General features: G+C 42.9%; 1 protein-coding gene across 1 annotated transcript in view; it reads left to right on the top strand.

The window, feature by feature from the left end:
- Positions 1–19,437, top strand: part of kirrel1b (kirre like nephrin family adhesion molecule 1b) — a 59,991-nt gene extending 40,554 nt beyond the window's left edge. The window contains exons 4-15 of the mRNA XM_071921604.2: positions 1,465–1,622; positions 3,672–3,822; positions 4,814–4,919; positions 6,038–6,186; positions 6,445–6,572; positions 7,469–7,595; positions 8,116–8,216; positions 12,092–12,308; positions 13,466–13,573; positions 15,611–15,738; positions 16,709–16,786; positions 18,383–19,437. Coding sequence (XP_071777705.1) covers positions 1,465–1,622; positions 3,672–3,822; positions 4,814–4,919; positions 6,038–6,186; positions 6,445–6,572; positions 7,469–7,595; positions 8,116–8,216; positions 12,092–12,308; positions 13,466–13,573; positions 15,611–15,738; positions 16,709–16,786; positions 18,383–19,039 — 2,108 coding nt within the window. The 3' untranslated portion in view covers positions 19,040–19,437. The remainder of the gene's footprint in view (positions 1–1,464; positions 1,623–3,671; positions 3,823–4,813; positions 4,920–6,037; positions 6,187–6,444; positions 6,573–7,468; positions 7,596–8,115; positions 8,217–12,091; positions 12,309–13,465; positions 13,574–15,610; positions 15,739–16,708; positions 16,787–18,382) is intronic.
- The last annotated feature ends 1,267 nt before the right edge of the window (positions 19,438–20,704 follow it).

The raw sequence follows: 20,704 nt of genomic DNA, 5'->3' as shown, positions 1-20,704 counted from the left end.
TGTGACCAGAAGGTCTCCGGTTGAAATCCTCTGACTGGTTGGGGAAAAATGTGGCTGGGGAAAATAAAGGAGAAACGCTCTGCCCTTCCTTCAACAACCAACAACCAACAGCTACTGTTTAGGAGTCCTTGAGCAAGGAATTTAACACTCCTGGTTCTCAATCCTGGTCCTCAGCACCCAGAGACCTGCTGGTTTTCACTCTATCCATCAAATCAGGGACTATTTTACACCTGGGATGCAAAGTGAATACAATTAACTGCAATTAACTAGCTGGTAGGATAGAAAACCAGCAGTACTTTGGATCAGGACTGAAACTGATTTAAGCCCAACAGGTCCAGGTAACCCTAACCCTGAATAAATGTAATTTGTGACTCTATGTATGATGGCACATGAGTGAGTACGTTGGCATTGACTGCTGCTACAACTATAATGTCTGCTCATATTGTTGATGTACGTTCTGCACCGTCGATGATGCACTTTGATGTACCCTCTTTTTTATATGTTTGTATGTTATCATGTATGCTTTTAATCTGCCGGCTGCAAGACAAATTGCCCCTCAGGGATAATAAAGATTTCTCTACTCTGCTCTACTCTTGCTCTGGTGGAGCTGCTCAGTCAACAGTAGAAGTACTGGGCAGCTCCCCGGTGGAAATGTGTGAAGCTGTATGAATGCAAAGCAGGGTGTTGCTGAAAAAGAACATGCATGCTCAGTTGAGTTTCTCTGGTTAAATAAAAGTTTAAAAAAAAAAAAAAAAACTTGCGATGGCATTTCTGTTTGATTTGCAGTTGATAGAGCAGCAGTGATGGACAGGAAGGATAAAATCAAGGAGAGAAAGAAGGTGATGTTAGAAAGGTCAAAACTAGAGCTGAGCGTTTAAGCGAAAAAAAATATCAAAATCGAAAATCGTCATACTCAAACTGAGTAAATCCTCAGTAAATTGTTTTTTTAGCAAAATCACTTTTCTTTAAACATTTTTCTAGTTCTAAAAAATGTATGATGAGAAAAACTTGTGATGATATGAATCGCAGTTTAAATCGCAATTGCAATATTCTGTCCAATAATCTCAATTCGATTATTAATCAGTATCCTTCAGCCCGAGTTAAAATATTTACATTTTTGGAATTTAGCTGGCAGTCCTACCCAGAGTGACTTACATTGAGTGCAACAGTAGAATAAGCTTCATTTCCTACATCGCCAACATTGCAAGCAACCAATAGTGAGGAGGTCAAAGGTCAGAGCCACAACATCCTGGGGAAAAAGCTGGACAGCAACTTTGGACATCACAACAACACTGAGTAAGCTTCGGCACGATTCCCCACAGAGCTGCTCAGGGCTACAGTGCTTTAACTTTGTGTATGTCTGTGTACATGTACATATGTTTATCTGAATGTATGAGCGCACACATGCATGAATGTGTGTTTTTTACAGTGTGTGTGTGTGTGTGTGTGTCCCTCCTCCTCCAGTCCCCCCTGAAGACCCGGTGGTGGAGGGTTCCCCGGAGCTGCTGCTGATGGCGGGGACGCCCTACAACCTGACCTGTGTGACCCGCGGAGCCAAGCCTGCAGCGCACATCCAGTGGACCAAGGATGGAGTGGCTGTGGAGGGCGCCCACCAGTCCACGGTGACTCACACACACACACACACACACACACACAAACACACGTGTAGGCAAAAGCACGCACACATGCACAGGGGAAGAGGCATGCAAGTTAAAACAAGAGTTTTGGCAGAAAAAATATATCCAAGGTACTCTTCCCAATTCCAAATTACTGTAAAAAGCCTTTATTATTAATTGGCTAATGCATACACATGTTAATAAACATTCTTAACATGTGTATGCTATGCATTAACCAATAAATAATAAAGCCATTTTACTTTTTGTATGGGAAGAGTGCCTTGGATATATTTTTCCTACCGAAACTTGCCACCCGAGCTTCAATGAGCACCTCTCCATACTACACTGAAGCCAAAGCAGCGTTCCTCTTTAGTAAATTGACATGAAAGAGTTTTGTTCCAAAATGAGATCTCATACCATTTGACAAAAGGTGACACCTACTCCTTCAAAAGAATTGGTAGCACAGGTTCTAGTACTTATTAGGTGCTATAGGGAGAACCTCAACAAGAGCCGGGCTGTGTGTTCGTTCGTTCATTCGTTCGTTTTTGTTCATTTGTGCATGATGCTTTTTGGAATGCGCACTACTTAGGGGAATTACGGTATTTGATCTTTAAGCCACGTAGAGTCCCAAGAACTCTGCATAAGGGAAATCCTTACCCATATTTTAGAGGTATTAAATGATGAACTAAAGGTTATAATTTTCCAGAAAGTGATGTACAGCATTTTGGAATTAAACTCTTCACATACTGTATACATGCATGGTCCTTTGTAGTTCAATGGATGAAGCATGGCACCAATATTGCCAGAGTTATGGGTTTGATTCCCACTTTGGCCACCAGCACTGAAACTGTATGCACTTGTGGTATTTCAGTAAACTTTGGATTACTAATTGTTAACCAAAATGTCAAATGCAAATGCAGGGATGTACACACACGCACAGGGAAGCACACATGGATTAAGAAAGTGGTTAATTAGCACACATACATAGACACACACACACACACAGCACAAATAGGCAGAATATACAGAACATACATAGACACGAAAATGTACTGACACACACACACACATACACACACGAACACTGCGATACATTATGCACTCACACTGCCTCGCTCTCCCACATTCACACACTCCTCACGGCTCCCGTATACTCTCCTACACACATGAAATTGTGCCCGCGAGCGCACACACACACACACACACGCTCACATATGCACACTCACGCTCCCGTATGCACACATAAGCATCGGCAAACACTGACTCACACACACTCAAACACACAGATGTTTTTTTTTTTTTACGTCTCATCCAGCCAGCTTGTGTGCAGCATGCCCCCCCCCACACATGCTCATACATATTACATGGTGCTCTTATGTTACCGTGTTACTGACCACGCATTTACACCACACTGAACGCCGCGCACACTTTCTTGCCAGATTTTTTAGCTGCATTGCGCAACACTCTACCCCCTCTTTCCGCCTAACGCAAACGGGGAACCAAAAAAAAAACGATTTATTTTGAATTTTTCCTATATTTCTTCTATTTTTTTATGAGTTTTAAGCTCTTAAATTCAAGGCCGAGTCCTATGACATTATAAAATTGCGCTGCTTGAGATAATTGAAAGAACATTTTGTGGACAGTGACTTTCCTGCACCTGCATTAAACATCTGAATTATGAAGATAAAGTTGGAGGTGTTTAATACAAGTGTGGGAACATGACTCTCCATAAAAATGTCTACTTTAAAGTCAATCTCTGAGGAATTCTCCTTTAAACCCGCTCAGTCTCCACCTTCTCCTTTTCCCTCTCATCAACGCTGCTTTAACACGGCTTTATTCTTTTCTTCTCATTTCTTTGTCTCTCTTGGCTCTCTTTTCCCCCCATGATATTCCCCGTTTCCTCCTCTTTTCCCCTTTGCCTCCCCTCCTCCTTTCATCCTGCTCCTCCTCTTCTTCTTCTTTGATCTTTCTCCTGTCTGTTGCCCTGCCTATCTTCTACCCACAATCCTCCCTCCCTCCCTCCCTCCCTCCCTCCCACTCCCTCGCCTCCAATAGGAAGTGCTGCCGGACAGGAAGAGGGTGACCACCAGGAGCTACCTGCCCATCACGCCGGTCGACACCGACACCGGCCGCAACTTCACCTGCGTGGCCAGCAACCCGGCCGTGCCCCTGGGCAAACGAGCCGCCGTCACCCTCAACGTCCACCGTACGTCAAAATCAGCACAGTGTTGACATAAATCCACACCCATCAGAGTTAATTTAACACTTTTGATAGTTTTGAACAGCCGCCTCAGAGCCATATCGGCTATATGATTGGACAAATACAGCACTGGTCAACTAAAAATAATTGCCACTGAAAATCAAGACGAATGAACACTGGAAAAGTTGCCGTGTGCACGACTGTTAGGCCGATTTTCATCCTCAAGATCGGACCGAATCCACGCCGGATGAGAAGGAATGGGAATTATTTTCTGGTGTTTGTATTGATTCAGTGCCAGGTTTGAGGTCGACTCATTTTCAATTCAATTCAGACTGTGGATTTTCTTCAGCAGGTGGAAAATTGAAAACGTTTTGCATTATAAAGGTTCTTCAGTCCCGTCCTTGAAGAAACTGAGAGTGACTGCTCTGTCGTTCACAAGGAAATGATAGTTTGAGTTTACAACGGAGAGGAGAGAGACCAAACTGAGGTCTTATTCCAACTCAGCGAGGTTGGAAATGAGGTTATATGTTCATATTCTGCATGTTTATAGCCTATATATGTTCACCTTCTCATTATGTGCTGCTTTTGACAGCACAATTTTTAGTAAGGTGCTTCCAATCTCTTTATTTTGATTATATCCTGTGCCACTTTGGAAGCCCTTTTCTCCCCACTGTTTTTTGACGTGGATACCTGGAAATTAGATTAGACATTATTGGGAGAGAAATTGTAACTGTAAGTGTAGGCCTAAGTAAGAAAGAAAGTAAGTAAGTGTAGGTGCAGTGTCAGTGTTGCATAAGAGTTATGGTTATAGAGCGGTGTGGTCCTGGAATGCCAGAATTTACTGAAAATTAAAAAAATTATTCCAATCCTGCTTGACACAGTTCAATCACACCATTCATTCTTTTTTGTCTTTTTGGTGGCTGCACTGTAGACCCACTTGATGTAAATTCAGTATGTATTTCCTCACTGCACTGTATGTATGTGTCTCCCTGTATAGACCCTCCAACAGTGACTCTGTCCATCGAGCCTCGCTCCGTCCTGGAGGGGGAGAGAGTCACCTTCACCTGCCAGGCCACCGCCAACCCTCCCATCATGGGCTACAGGTCTGTGGACTCCGGACACTTTTGACAGTGCCAATACTATGTTAATTAATATCTAAAAATTCAACACTACTACGACACCACGGCAAACAAGAAACACCATCAAGCACTGTGTCAATCACATTGACTTGGACAGCTTTGTGGCAACTTTTGCTACTCTCTGTCGGTTGGGTGTCCGTCTTTGTTGGCTCTGTGAGCGAAATGTCACTCCTGGCACCAGTTATTTTCAACCAGTTTAGACTGCTTCAGACTGGGACCCAGTTCAAGATGTGGTGGACACTGTTGCCATGTTGACAGCTGCTCTGACTGCAGCTCTGTCTCTTCCAATCCTTCTTCTTATTATTATTTTAACTATTTCAATCTGCTCCTAACTGCCCTCTTGAGGTGATGCTGAAATGGAATTTCTGCTTGCAGAACACATTTAGTGAAAGTATTGAACGTTTCTAAAATTCAATCTAGAATTTAATCTTTCACAACGGTATTGAAGTAGTATTGAAATTACTAGATGCTAGACTTTAACACAGTGGTTGTTAACCTGGGGGTCAGGACTCCCCAAGAGGGTCCCAGTTTGGGGGATTGGCAGGTACGTATAGCTCAATGGGCAGAGCATCCCACTCACATTGCCAGGGTTAGGGGTAAAATTCCCACTGACCACATCCATGCTAAAAATGTCCTCTAAAGTGTAGTTTGGACTTAATCTCTGGAGTATTGATGATATCTGACATTACCTGGATAACTACAAAGCACACAGAGAGCGCAAGCCTCTGCCGATGCTGAACAATTCTCCAACTTGCTCACTTACATTTTAAGTTAAATTGATTTCTTGACCCTGCAATCATAGCCTTAGAATTTGGGATCAAGTCTCTATCTGTTAGTTTCATAGTTTTGACTAAAAAACAATGATTGCCTAATCTGGATCTGGATCAGCACCAAAATCGATTGTTCCTTCGCTCAAGGCCTATCTGCCCACCAAATATAATGTGAAATCTGTTTGTACGTTTTTGAGATATCCAGCTGACAAACAGACAAACTAACGGGTGAAAATATACCCTCCTCGGTGGAGGTAACAATGGTTTGTGATGGTTGAAAAACTGTTGAATGTTGTGGTGTTTGTCGGTCAGGTGGGCTAAAGGTGGCGTGCTGCTGGAGGGGGCGAGGGAGAGTGTGTTCGTCACCACGGCAGATCACTCCTTCTTCACCGAGCCGGTGTCCTGCCAGGTGTTCAACGCCGTGGGAAGCACCAACGTCAGCATCCTGGTGGACGTTCACTGTGAGTCGTGAGGTCATACTGAGGAAGAGCTGATTTCACTGTGCCTCTTCTAACAGTAAAGAGGCAATGCATTTATCTGAATGGTACTTTGTTATCATGCAGTATTAATGTATTATGCAGAATGAACTTGGGATAGATAAGATGAATCATGTTCTCCACTTCCACTCTCCTCTCTCCTCCTCTCTGTCTGGCTCTGTCTCTCTCTCTCTCTCTCTCTCTCTCTCTCTCTCTCTCTCTCTCTCTCCCTCCCTCCCTCAGTCGGTCCCATCCTGGTGGTGGAGCCCAGGCCGGTGACGGTGGACGTGGACTCTGACGTCACACTGAACTGCAAGTGGTCTGGAAACCCTCCGCTCACCCTCACCTGGACCAAGAAGGGCTCCAGCATGGTGAGAACAAACCATCAAAACTGACCTTGACCTCTGAACTTTAACCCTAAATTCTAAACCTGAAATCCTGACTGAAAAGTCCATACTGAATACTGATTTCAGGGAGTCAAGCAACACTTTTACATTTATTTTACAACGTGCTACAGTAAATACTGGCACAAATGGGACAGGGACAACAGGATCTTGCATACACTGAAAGGGGCCAATGCAAGACAATGTATATAATATGGTAACTGAATTGCTAAAAAATCTAAAAAAAATCGTATAATCATAAAAAATCACTTTAACAATGCAGCCCAATGGCTGTCTGCCCATATTCGTAAATTGTAGTCTTGTAAATTGTAGTCAATATAGCTTTTTACTGGACAGAACATCATGTTAGCAGTATTTATTTCAATAAGATGTCAAATTTTAAAAATGTATGTTTGCAGATAAGCAAGGCAACATTAAACTGCCAGATATTATCATGTTGTTTGACATTATCTCCCTACAGAGAGAGAAAGAAAGAGCGGCACACACCGGGGTAAACCCCTTCCCCAGAACTGAACGCAAATGCAGTGGAAAACCCCAAACCCAACGTTTATGAATGTTTATGACCCAGACTCCATAAATGTTTCCTTAGTTGTAAAGCAGACGGTTAGGAGTGAGACGTCGTCTTCATATCCTAAATCTTTAATTCATGCCTAACGACTTAAGAAAAGCTCCAGGAAAAACTAATGGAGCCTGCTGAGAAAATCAACATGTTTTATGAATTAAATATAGATCTCCCTCCCTCTTTTTAACATCGCTCATCTCCCCTCTCTAATGTCTCCACCTCACAAACCTGCTATCCTGGTTTTTTTTTTATGGGTGTCTGGCTGGTGTGTGTGTGTGTGTGTGTGTGTGTGTGTGTCCAGGTGCTGAGCAACAACAACCAGCTGTATTTGAAGTCAGTGAGCCAGGCGGATGCAGGCCAGTATGTCTGCAAGGCCATCGTCCCGAGGATCGGAGTGGGGGAGACCGAGGTCACACTCACCGTCAACGGTCAGCCGCTGTCCAGTTACTCTACTAGTATTAACAGTATTGATATTATCCATAATGGTGTTAACAGATTGAGACTGAGCACTTTAGCTAATAAGGGGTTCGAGGTATCCGTTCTCACTCAGGTTTATGTAAAGTAATGTGTGGTAATTGTGTTGAGCTGTTCTGTGTGTAGTGACAGTGAGTGTGGAGTGTGGATCAATATATTGTCAAATTATTAGTGATAACTTGATAGAATTACTGTAAACCAATGAGACCATGATAGATTTCCTGCAAAAGCCGACCTGGTGGCTCACAATGTGAAATGCAGAGTAAAATGTGACAATATTGTCAGCGATGGTCTCTTTTTTTTGCGTTAATTATACTGGTGTCGCAAAATTAATGCGGTAATCATTTATTGATGATAAAATGCTACATGTCGCACATTAAAAAACAAAACTTTTTGATCATAATCAATAATCAACTTCCATGACCGTAATCCTCCCTCTCTGTCTCTCTCTCTCTCTCTCTCTCACCCACCCAGGTCCCCCCATCATCTCCAGTGATCCGGTCCAGTATGCAGTCAGAGGGGAGAGAGGAGAGATCAAGTGTTACATCGCCAGCACTCCTCCGCCCGACAAAATTGTGAGTCCAAACCTCTGAAGTGAACACTTTGTAATCTGCTGCAGTGGTTCTCAACCTTTTGATTTTTTCTTACGACCCTCGAAAAAGTCACGACTCCTTGGTTCAGGTGTAAACATGCAGAACGATAAGCTTTGAACACAAACGATGATTTCATTCTCTGTTCTCATCACCAAAACCTAATCAACTGATCCTTGGGTCAAAGTCCATCTGACAACCAAATTTCAGCGAAATCCGTTTGGAACTTTTTGAATTATCTTGCTAAAAAACAGACAAACAGATAGTCAGAGGTGAAAAGGTAACTTTAACCTCCAAACTTGTTGGCGGAGATTATAAATCACATCATTGTTACCATCAGTTATTGACATGACTTATATGACAACACATCTCACAATAGAGCTTTTTCACAAACATGGCTGACATACTATTGCTTCTCACTATTGCCAGCAATGTTAAGAAGCCAACTTTCTGTCGCCTCCCACTCTGTCTGTGATCACTTATTTTGTGTTCCAATATATATATATATATATATAACACAATACAGGTGCTGTCATTGACATATCTTTCTGTTTCTGTTGTCAGACAAATGCACTAGTATAAAAAAGCAATTTGAATGAGGGTCACAAAATGCTAACTGGCTAACCAAGGCTAACTGTAATTTCTGGGCTGTTTTGTGACCCACGATAGAAAATCCGCTTCTTAACATTGATGGCAATGGTGAGAACTGATCTTTATTCTGCAGAAGTAAGTGTGAAAAAGGTCTATTTGGGTCTTTCCCAGTCATATTTACGACTTTGTTGGGTCGTTTATGTGCACTCAAGTTGTACTTACGGTATTTCCGACGGCACTTGGAGGCACGGGATCATCCTTCCACCCTACAAAGTGGTGATGGCAGCCTATAGAGGTTAGACAGGTCTGCTTGTGAAAGATTTGAATCCACTGGTCAAATCTGAATGGGGAAAGAGAATGAGTAACACTCTCCCCTCCTTCAACAACTACTATCACGGTGCAAGGCACTCAGCCCAGAACGGCTCCAGCAGAGCTGCTCTGAAGCCAGCATCAGATGTTTCTACTGGGAGCTCTCGGGTGTGAATGCTGGATGAATGTGAAGCAGGATATTAATGAAACACAGCATGTGTGCTCAGCAGACCTTACCTGGATAAATAAAGATTTATCCAAAAAAAAAGGTGAATAATTTAAAAAAGCAGGCCTACGTTAGTCTTCATCCTCTATATCGAGCTTACAGCAGGGTGAAAATACATCTTATTCATACGCATGGCTTCTCTCTTTCATCCATTCACTGATACGATACAGTGAGTTTCATGAATATGAATGAATTACTGACTCTAGGTAGGTTAATTACTATAAGCTTCTGTTTCATATAGCGTATCTGTCTATTATACAAGAGACACAATGAAGGGTCTGTGATATGAACCTTAAAACCTTCCAAAAACACCAGAATGCTCACAAATCACAAGAAGAAGACGACGAAAAAATGACAAATACCGGTAATGACATTTGGGTTTGAAGGCTAGAATGAGAGTGAGAGAGAGAGAGAGAGAGAGACATAGAGAGAGAGAGAGGGAGAGATGGAGGGAGAGTAAAATTCTGTACCTTTCAGCGTCAATTATCCAATTGTGGAGCGCCGACATGACAGAAATCAGAGCTTTTAGAAAGCCTCAGCCCCCTGCCGCACCCGCCGAGAGCTCCGAGCGTATAATGTGATACGACATTATAGTCTCGGCTTAATGCAGGGACACAAGGACTTATGAAATATGGAGTATGATGCTGTGTGAGTGTGTGTGTGTGTGTGTGCTTGGATGTGTGTGTGTGTGTGTGTGTGTGTGAAGGATGTAATGAGAGACTGAGAGAGAAAAAGAGAGAGAGAGAGGATGTGAGACAGAAAGAGAAATGTTGTGAGAAAGACAGATTGTGAGAGGGAAAGAAAGAGAGAGATTATGAGAGATTTCGAGAGATGAAAGGGAGTATTATATGTAAAATAATTTGTTGCTCTCTTACCCCCCTTTTCATCAGATTCTCCTTTTCTTTTTCTTAAACCAGGTTAAAAGGTACATTAGCGCAACATATGGGTCTATGTATATTTGATATCGTCATACTTCATATTTAATAACTTCAAATTTCTACCTCAGCAGATTTTAAGTACAAAAACCTGCTTTTTTAGCGCTCTCTACACCGGCTGCACTGTGTGTGTGTGTGTGTGTGTGTGTGTGTGTGTGTGTGTGTGTCTTCTGATTTGTTTGTGAGAAATTTCCATCTTCCCCCGACTAAAACGGTGCTGGAAAATCTGTAATTAAGCATACACTTGAAAAAAAAAACTAGTTTCCAAAGGTGTGAGCATATAATTTGCTTTGCTTAAAATATATTTCCTTTTCAGACCCGCTTTCGACTCTGTTAACCTTTTTTAACACCAGTCCATCTGTTTACTGAATGTTTATTTGTGGCTATGTGTGTGTGCGTGTGTGTGTGTGTGTGTGTCTGAGTCTACCATGTAAGATAAGATAAAGTGAAATTAACATTATTGATCCCTCAGGGGAAATGGGGTCGTTGCAGCAGTAAAGAATAGGATATAGATAAAAATCCAACAAATTAAACATGTTGAAGATTAAAGGCGCAACGTCTTCATCACACTAATACAGAGCTCCTGTTGGCTTGTGAGACTTCTCGCTGTTCTTGTTTGTTTCTTCATTTATTTATATTTTACATTTGAGCCATTTAGCTGATGCCTGTTATCCAGAGTGTTTTACAACAGGTGCAACAGTAGAATAAGCTTTAATTCCTAGATCACCAACATTATAAGGAACAAATGATAAGGAATGTAAAGGTCAGAGATAATGATCATATGAGAGAGACGTGCTAGGAAAAGAAATACAAATACAAAAGGGATGCTTTTTTTTTTTTTGCACTATGGACTATTGATTGGTCTCATTTTGTTCAATTTTTGCTTTGTTCATTTGTTTGTTCACCTGTTACACGCAAAATCTCAGACACTGCTAATGGGATCTTGCCGAAAGTTGATCCACCTCACCACTGCTTTTTGCCATTTTCAAAATTGCACTGATAGGACCAAAGGGGGCGCTACATTGTTTGTTTGTTCCTCCATGCGTCACGTGCAATATTTCAAACTTCACTGATGAATCTTGGGGAAATGATGCATCTGACCTCTCTGTTCGGGCATTTTCAAAATGACAGTAATTGGTCCTGTGACGCGTTACAGTTACACGTCAAAACAAGGTGACATGTTTGTTACTGGTTGGTGCAGAGATGGACTGCATCATTCACGACGTGTTTACTGTTGCCTTGTTGAACATCAGAGCAAATTAGAGCGAATCGAGGAGGAAGATATGGGAGGAGGGATGTGATTCAGTGGGGAGAAGGCGATGTGAGATACTTGTTGAAGAGATGAAGCAGAGATGTTTAGAAATCAGGGTCAGCGCTTGAAAGTTTATAAAATGCCTGTGAAATTCAAATTGAGGAGGCAAAAAATGCCCCTGATAATTAGGAGTACCCTTTTTTGCAGTTCACCCTGTTCACATTTATTTTATTGAGTTGTCTTCTATTCCTGCATGAATGTGAATACTGTCCCCCGTGGGCCACTGTAGCTGATTTGTAGAAGTGTGTTCAGGATGGGAAAAATGGAGCAGTTTTTGATTCTTACTCAGTACATGAAATGGTATATTATGATTTAAAATAAAACAAAAGTACAAAGACTTTTCATTTGGCTATATGCAAAGCACATGTATTATTTCATAGTTAAAAAAGGAACAAAATGCCCCAAAAAATCAGATCAAGGTGGAAAGAAATGCCCTCTGTTACCCTGTTTTAGATCCAAGTAGGTCATTTAAAGTGTGTTTTTGCAGGTTTGGGCGTGGAAGGAGAACGTGTGGGAGAAGGAGAAGGGGACCCTGATGGAGAGGTACACCGTGGAGCAGAGCAAGCCCCCCTCCCAGGGCGGGGCCGTCCTCTCCACCCTCACCATCAACAACGTCATGGAGTCCGACTTCCACTCGCCCTACAACTGCACCGCCTGGAACTCGTTTGGGCCCGGCACCATGATCATCACGCTGGAGGAGAAAGGTACGGCAGCAGACATCTTCTCGCCCGTATAGGACTAGGCTGGAGGTTTGAGAGGCGGGCGTGTGACCAGACCGCACGGAAAAAAAGTGGGGAAGTGAATGAGATTTTGGGTGTCAGTTGGATATAGCAAGGTATGGCCGCCACCATACCTTAGTCACCATCTCTAAGTGAGTCCAAGTTTGATTTTATAGTTTTTATCATGATAATGGAGAGCAAAGATCAAGCTGTGTGCGCCTCTGCAAGATAGTTCGGACGCCTACTTCTCATGATTTATCATTAATAATATCATGTCACAAGTCATTGCTACACTATTATCCACAAATTAGTTAACAAGAATTGTAACTTTATTTTATTTGTATAGCTCTTTTCTAAAAACAATGTTTCCAAAGTGCTTTACATAGAATAAAACCCAAAGAGACAGTGATGTAAAAGTACCACAATTAAATAAAATAGACTTAGATAAAAAGTATGGGAAAAAGCAAGAAAAAACAACAAATGGTAATGGAGTTGTATTAAATAGTTAATGCAAGTCGTCTCCTGGGCAAGCTAGAAACGAAAGGTAATGTAAGAGATACACAGATACAACTAGAAAACAAACAGAGATGCAGCTAAAAACAGACGGCGGGCTTCAAAGTTTTTGTGGTAAATGATATTAGAATTAGATGCAGGAAACTTGGGATTTCATGCCTCTGAAGGAGATGCACTCCCTTCCCTCAAACACTTCCACTGCTGGAGGATTGACATTGAAGATAGATTCTGGATGGGAGACAATAGTTACAACTGTGTGTCATGTTGTTAGCCTATTTTGGATGGTTAACTATTTTATTGTGAGCACTTGCAAGGTGATTTCACACTGACAAAAAAACTAGTTCTTCACCATGTCAGTTATTCCTTATCTGACTTTTATTCCTGCAGCTGAAAGATTTCACAAGCTTTAGGAAATCTACCAAAACTTGTCCAGAAGAGAGCTTGGATTTGTCCTTACACCTATACTAACAGTATTCTTATTCTCATTCCTTATCCGTATAACCAGAGTTTCAATATGACAAGGACAAAACAAGGTTTATGCTCAACTCCACAACATCCGTGCAGGTTTCCGTAACAATGAGCCGACAGCTGTCCCTCAACCCCGACCCTCTCGTCTGTGTTTGTTTCAGAGATTGTTCCGGTGGGAATTATAGCTGTTGGAACGGTGGGATCCTCCATTCTCCTGCTTATGTTTCTACTGGCGCTCGCCTTCTTCCTCTACCGCCAACGCAAAGGCAGTGAGTGCACACAGTGGTTCTTATTGTATGTGTGTGTGTGTGTGTGTGTGTGTGTGTGCAGGCACGTGCACATATGTGTCTGTCAGTCTTTCTTTCATCCCCTCTCCCTATCTGTCATTCTGCCATTCCACGTTAGAAGAATGAAACGTATGCCAGCCGTATAGCGATTTATTCAAATGAGATTAATGAATATTCATATAATATGGCAAACTGCCTTAAAACGCCCACTGTACGTTTCCCTTTTGATTCTACTGACATGAAATTGTATCGATTTTTTTTTTTATGCATTTATATGCTGCTCACATACTAGAATAAGTATATAAATAACAGCGCAGAAAACAAGAGCATTAAAGGTGAATAGTATTTAATTTATGAATTCCTATATGTTTTTCCCGTGGCCTAGGGCAGTCCAATTAGTATTTATGAACACAAACCACTCTTCCCCCAAAGCCAGAAACAGGAGAAGTAAGATTTGAACATGTGGTGTCATCAAGTTGTTTAATCTGGAGCTGCTCCATAGCAAATGAAGGCTTGGGAAAGACAATGAAGGTGACTGGGAGAGTCCCCAAGGGGAATTTCTGGGGATAAGAGTACATTTTCTGGTTCAGAGCTGATAACACTACTACAGAAAAAAAAAATCTCATTTAGAAATAGAATCTCAAACAAACATTATGTGGCTCCACATAGTCTCGCATTTGTTGTCTGTGTGGCAGCTCACAGGTTTAAATATTACTTTTCTGCTTTCTGGCTTTGGGAGAGAGCTGTTGATGTTCACAAATATTGATTGGAGAGTCCCAGTGTAAATCAGAGGATGTATGAATCAAACTGAGTAGTATTATCCTTTAAGGCTGCACTAGGCAAGAATTTATGTAGAAATACACACTTCTTGTCAGCCTAAATCGCAATGAGGGCGTTTACATTAATAACCCGGTAACTGTGAATAATCAGGTTATGGCAATAATTTGATTGATATGTTTACATGCACTCTAGTAATGCCAAAATCCTGGTTTACATGAGTCAGTCATAGTTGGATTTCTCTCCTTAGGAAGTGATGTAAAACTCAAACTGTTGTTTGTTGTTTTGGTTGTTTCGGATTTTGGTCCTTCTTCGCCAAGCTGTTAGACGTTGTTCTTTATCCGCACTGCACTCATGCGCAGGTGTAAAAAAACAGAAGAAATCAGACGAAGGGTATACATGCAGAATAATTCGACAGATTGGGCAAAAACATAGCTGTGTTAATTAGGTTTTTTGCGCTCATAATGCGATAACGGCCTTTATCCGAATAAAGTGATGTTGAAGTTTGGTAGTAGGCCTTACCTTGGGTTGTGTAGCTTCCAGGCCATGATTTAACCCCAAAATCAGCAGTAATCTGTCATCTGTTGCTCTGTTGCCAATTGAACAAAGAAAATAATATGTTTACCAATAATTGTAAATAGGCGTAAAAAAGTGAGACTCATTTTTTATATATTGCCAGAATCTGCTTTGTCCAAGTCCTGTCTCCCACCTTTTTTCACCTATTTACAATTATTGGTAAACATATTATTTTCTTCGTTCCATCGGCATAAGTTTCCTCCGGCCAGATTCCGGCGCTACACTTGTTCAAACTGAAAGGTTTAATAAACATAAAGAAAGTGATTCACTTAACCACAATTCAGCTGCATTGCTATTTTTTTTATACATTGTCAGAATCTGCGTTGTTTGTGTTCGTTTATGTGCTTGAAGTGTGATTTTCAGACCTGTTCCTCCACACAACGGCAGTGAATGGAGAGAGAAAAAAACACAATTGTCTCTACTGAAGCAACAGATAACAGAGAATCGTCAGTTTTGGGGTTATATCATGGCCAGGAAGCTACACAACCAAAAGCACTACCAGAGTTCAAAGACTATGATCGGTTTATTAGTGTGCATGTAAACACGCTCACTGTGGGGCTTCACTAGAGAAGAGCCTCCTGATAGAAAATACGTAGATTTACCCAAATTATTCTGAATTTTTATTGTCAACCCAGCTTGTGACCAGAGGTTGTGTTTTTCTTCCAGGTCACCGAGGGGTCACGCTCGGTAAACCAGACATCAAGGTGGAGACGGTGAACAAGGAGACCCACAGCCTGGAGGAGGAGGCGGCCAGCGTCTCCACGGCAACCCGCATGGTCAAGGCCATGTACTCCGTGAGTAGACACCCATCTGAGTCACCGGGGGCCGTGGAGCGGAGGAGTATGGGTCACTGGCCTTAAATACAGAGATACTTAGACACAAAGGGCGACATGGGTGCAGGCACACACACACACACACACACACACACACACACACATCGGAAAACAGACGCGCTCACACAGGAAAACAGACACACACGTGTATATATCAAAGTACATGTGCGCACACACACATATACACATTCATACAAATTAAAGTACGCACACAAACACACATACACACACACACAAAAACACACACATTCTCGCACATGAAAGCACGCATTCTCACATGTGTAAGTACACACGCACACACACACATACGCACAAAAGAATGCACATTCTCACACCTGAAAGTATATGCACATAGACACACAGACACACACACACACACACAGGAAAACAGACAAACTCACACATGCACTTCTGAAAGCACACGCACGCACACTGATACATTCCCCCACATTACAATGGACACACATGAAAGCACACGTCGTCACGCTTGAAAATACACACACACATGCGCACACAAAAGCCCTTACACACACAAGAAAGTACATAAAAAGACATGCACACACAAACACACGCACACACACAGGCCTAATCCTACATGCACAAAAGCAGAGCGCCGCGTACACTGCACAGTTTTGACGGCCATGTTGCTTTTTGAAAAGAGTTCAACCCTGGAAGTGCCGGAGAAACAATACGAAGAGGCTGCTGTGTTACTCCTGTCGTCCCAGGAGTGGTTTTAAAGCTCCGCCAAAAACCTTTTCCAACAACTAACCGTTTTCGTCTTCTGCTCTCTTCGGATGAAAAACCTGAAACTCTGTTTTCCTCTCCCCTCCCTCCCTTCCTTCTCCTTTCCTTTCTCACTCCCTCCCTGTGTGTGTTTCGTTGTTTGATGGTTTAGTTTCTGCCCTCTGTCTCCCTCTCTCCCTCCACTCAGCCGTTCAAAGACGACATGGACCTGAAGCAGGACATGAGGAGCGACACCCTGGACACCCGGGAGGAGTACGAGCTCAAGGTGAGAACGGGCGTGCGGCAAATTCAGCATTTGACATTGCATTTGTGTATTAAACACGTGAGAAAAAGCCAAACACCTTTATGCAGCGTCTTTAACATCGTATCTTGCATGGAGCACGGTTACATCCACAGACATTCTGTACGTCATGAGCTTTGTGATCATACCCATCATTCAGTGATCATGTGACCAACATGTGGGAAGCTACGGTACAGAATAAATAGCCTTTTTGCAGGTGCTATAACGTACATATTCTACATTTTCTCTTTCCTCAGTTCCAGCCTTTGCAGTGCAGTTCTTGTCTAGCCTTGGCTTCCATAACAAGACCGCTCTTACTCATTATCTGTGTCACTGAATTTCCCCTAAACCAAATGTTGGTGATTTTTTCTGCATCCTGTTACCAACTGAGATTATTTGTCAGCTAAACTAAGAGTGCAATTACACCTGCAATTTGTTTCCTTTGGTTTGAACTGTAGTGGAATGAAAACATCTCTAATACCCATGAAACCTTGTGTTTTGGGGTCATTTCCTGTAGTTGGGTCGGATTACATTCTCACTCCTAACAAACCTCACCGCAGTTCGCTTGAAAGAGGACTGAGACTCACATTTTCAGTTGTTTCAGTGCCATTATTTGGCCACCCAAATGTGATTGTTCTCACCTGCCCAAACAAAGGAGTAAATGCTCCAGAGATCGAATAGTGCTTTTGTTCCAGTGCAGATTTAGCTGTAGCCCTGGTGAGCCCTCCTTCTCCTTGGCCCTGCAGTGAAAACCAGGTTTATATTAGCAAAACAGAAATGTATCATTATCTCTGTGGTCATACACATGCTGTGTGCTGCATCACTCACACACCATCACTTTTTTGTACATGTAATGCAGCATGAACAATAAGCACGTCACCAGCTGCACCCACATCACCAAGCATATCAGTCTGCCGTTAAACAACATGAGCCACATGTTAATAGTCAGTATATCACAGTAATATCAGTGTGTTATTGCGTTTTTGTGAAAAGTGCCATAGATCCAGGTATTACAGCCACCTACCGTCAGGCCGCAGATACAGGTCACTCCCATTCAATACCAAGCGGGCCATGTCAAGCTTCTTGCCTACTTCTATTAGACTTATTAATGCCTGAGCTAGCTTGGGTGCTTGATCTTATTTATTACTGTTTATTTATGGACATGATTAAGCACACTTAACCCTATGGCGGACATCTTAACTGTTTTAAGCTGCACTTGTATGTTGTCCGCTCTGTGTTTGTCATTTGTCTGGATATATGTTGTGTATGCACGGACGCTTTTACACAAATGAAGTTCCTAACGGATAAATAAAGTTATTTTGAATTTGAATTTGAATTGATTTGTGTGGTGGAGCTAACTTGCTAATGCTACCAGTCTTTCTTTATGATCTTCACCATTCACGACAAGCTCCTAACAGCTGAGACACCCACATAAAAGTTGCTAACCAAAGTACAGAATAGACGGTTAGATGTGTTTTCCCACAGCTTCTCCATATATATCTAGATAGTTATCTTTATTGCTTCTTATATACAGTCCATATAATAGGACTGAAAAGCTAATAGTCTTCCCTGCCATCCCAGGACCCGACCAACGGCTACTACAACGTCCGAGCCACCACCCACGACGAGGCGCGCCCCCAGTCCCGTGCCATCCACTACCAGGGAGAGTTCCGCTCCCCGAACCCCAGCAGCGGGCCGGCCGGCGCCACCTCCAGCGGGCCAGCGGGTGCCGCCAGCGGCGCAGTGCCCCCCAGCGGAGTGCCGGGCTCGAGGGCGGGCTGCTACGACCCACGCCCCCCTTCCAGGATGTCCCACGCCAGCTACGCCCAGTTCAACACCTTCACCAGGGCGCCACAGAGCCAGCAAGCGCCACCCAACCCGCCGCTCCAATCTCCCGGAGATTACCCCGGAGACTGCGGCCTGTTGGACAGCACGACTCAACTGGCCTATGACAACTATGGATACCCCTCCCAGTATCCCAGCTACCGCATGGGCTTTGCTCCGCCCATAGAGGAGGGGCCGGCCTATGAGATGTACCCAACGGGACAAGGGGTGGGGCCGGGGCCTGGACCCGGACCCGGACCCGGACCTGGACCCGGACCCGGGCCGGCGCAGGGGCCGGCGCAAAGTCCTGAAACGGGGCTGGGGAAGTACGGAAGCTCCACCCGCTTCTCCTACTCGTCTCCACCCTCTGACTATTCCCACAGACACACACAGAGGATGCAGACTCATGTGTGAGAAACACACACACACACACACACACACACACACACACACACTTGGACGCTTTTTTGCAGACACATAAACACAGACACACTTACTCTTTGAAAAAAACGACACAATCCTACCCCTCTATACATACTTGAACATTCAAGATTCAGTATGTTGTTGCCATAGAAACCAGTGCATGGAATATGGTTCAGTTTATCAACATGAGAAACATCACAACAATGATACAGCGGCATACAGTAGTTAGCAGCATTGCATACAATATAGTTAGCAGCAATACATCACCCACAAATCGACATTCACACAGTTTCTGCTCAGACCTTCTATTGTGTGCAGTGTTACGCTCCGACAGCAGCAACAGCGAAAGCCACAATCAAGAGAAGAGAAACAAAAAGAGAAAGAGAGAATGAGAGCACTTTGTAGACAAGAAGAGGAGGGGAGGGGGGAGGGGGGGGGGGGTTAAGGAGGGCAAAAGAAACCCTTTCCCCCCCCTCCATTCCTCCTCTCGCTTTTTGGACCATCTCCCTGCATCCCTCTTTCCTCCCATCCCATCTCTGTAAATAAGTGAAAATGGAGAATTAGGTCATTTTCAAGTTCAAGTATTATCTCCTTGTACAAACCTATACAGTATACAGTGCGATGCAGTACAGCGACCTACAGAAAAACCTCCCTGTAATTCACCGTTTTTGCAATCTCTGACTCTCACATAGTGCAAAAAAAAAAACACACACACATATACACAGATCTTTAAAGACATATGTGTTACTTATGTATTGCAGCAGCGGGGCAGCTTGGACTATATACATACATCAGGCACTTTTGAATCCCTTCGTCACCCTACGCACCTAGAAACTGCCCAGCAGCCATGGCATACAAGATCTACCTTTACTATCAAAGCGGGACAAAGCTTCTTAAGGTGGTGAAGTGACCGACCAGAGTGCCAATGATTATGTGCCAACACACACAAACTTTAAAGGTGTGTGTGTGTGTGTCTCCCTTTGCTAAGGAGAGGACGGTGTTCTGGGCAGTGAGATGAGGTTTTGTATTTGCCACATCTAAAGAGGAAAGGAAAGGAGCGGTAGCAAGCGTCTCAAGATGCTCCTTCCCTCATCTCTCATTTTATACATCATGATACATTTCTATACCCAGCGTTTCACTTGAGGTCGATGCTGTATATTTGTGAATCGGGGTGTGCGGGGGGAGAGAAAGCGCTTTTGCATTCAATGAATTTCTGCAATTTGTACAAAAATACCTCCCCTACCCTCAAGTGTCAAAAAGTATTTGTTTCTCTCACTTGCACAGTAGAGTAGAACTTTTTTCCATATTTATACCGAAACTTATAAAAAATGGCATTCAGAAACATTTTATAGTATTTTTATAAGGAGTTGTGGACCAAAGGTTCAGAGTTTTGGGTGACATTCACTTTTTAATGTTCAGAGGTTTCTGTGTCGAAGTGATCATTATTGGAAACGTTTTGAGTTTCTTAAAGGTGATGGCTGGTGTTTTTAAAGGGGATGTTGTGGACTTAAATTAGACAATTTGAAGAGTTCCGATCCAAAACGCTATATATCCATTTTGGGGTAAAAAATTATTGAAGCTCATCATTCAGAATCTCCAAATTCTACACGGTCCAGTTTGTAAATGTGTTACAGTGTGGACTTAAGTTGATTACAA

This window comes from Centroberyx gerrardi, chromosome 13 (genome assembly GCF_048128805.1).
Source record: "Centroberyx gerrardi isolate f3 chromosome 13, fCenGer3.hap1.cur.20231027, whole genome shotgun sequence".
NCBI lineage: Eukaryota > Metazoa > Chordata > Actinopteri > Beryciformes > Berycidae > Centroberyx > Centroberyx gerrardi.
Note: the sequence above shows the minus strand (reverse complement) of the source record. Positions and strands in the feature narration are given on the sequence as shown.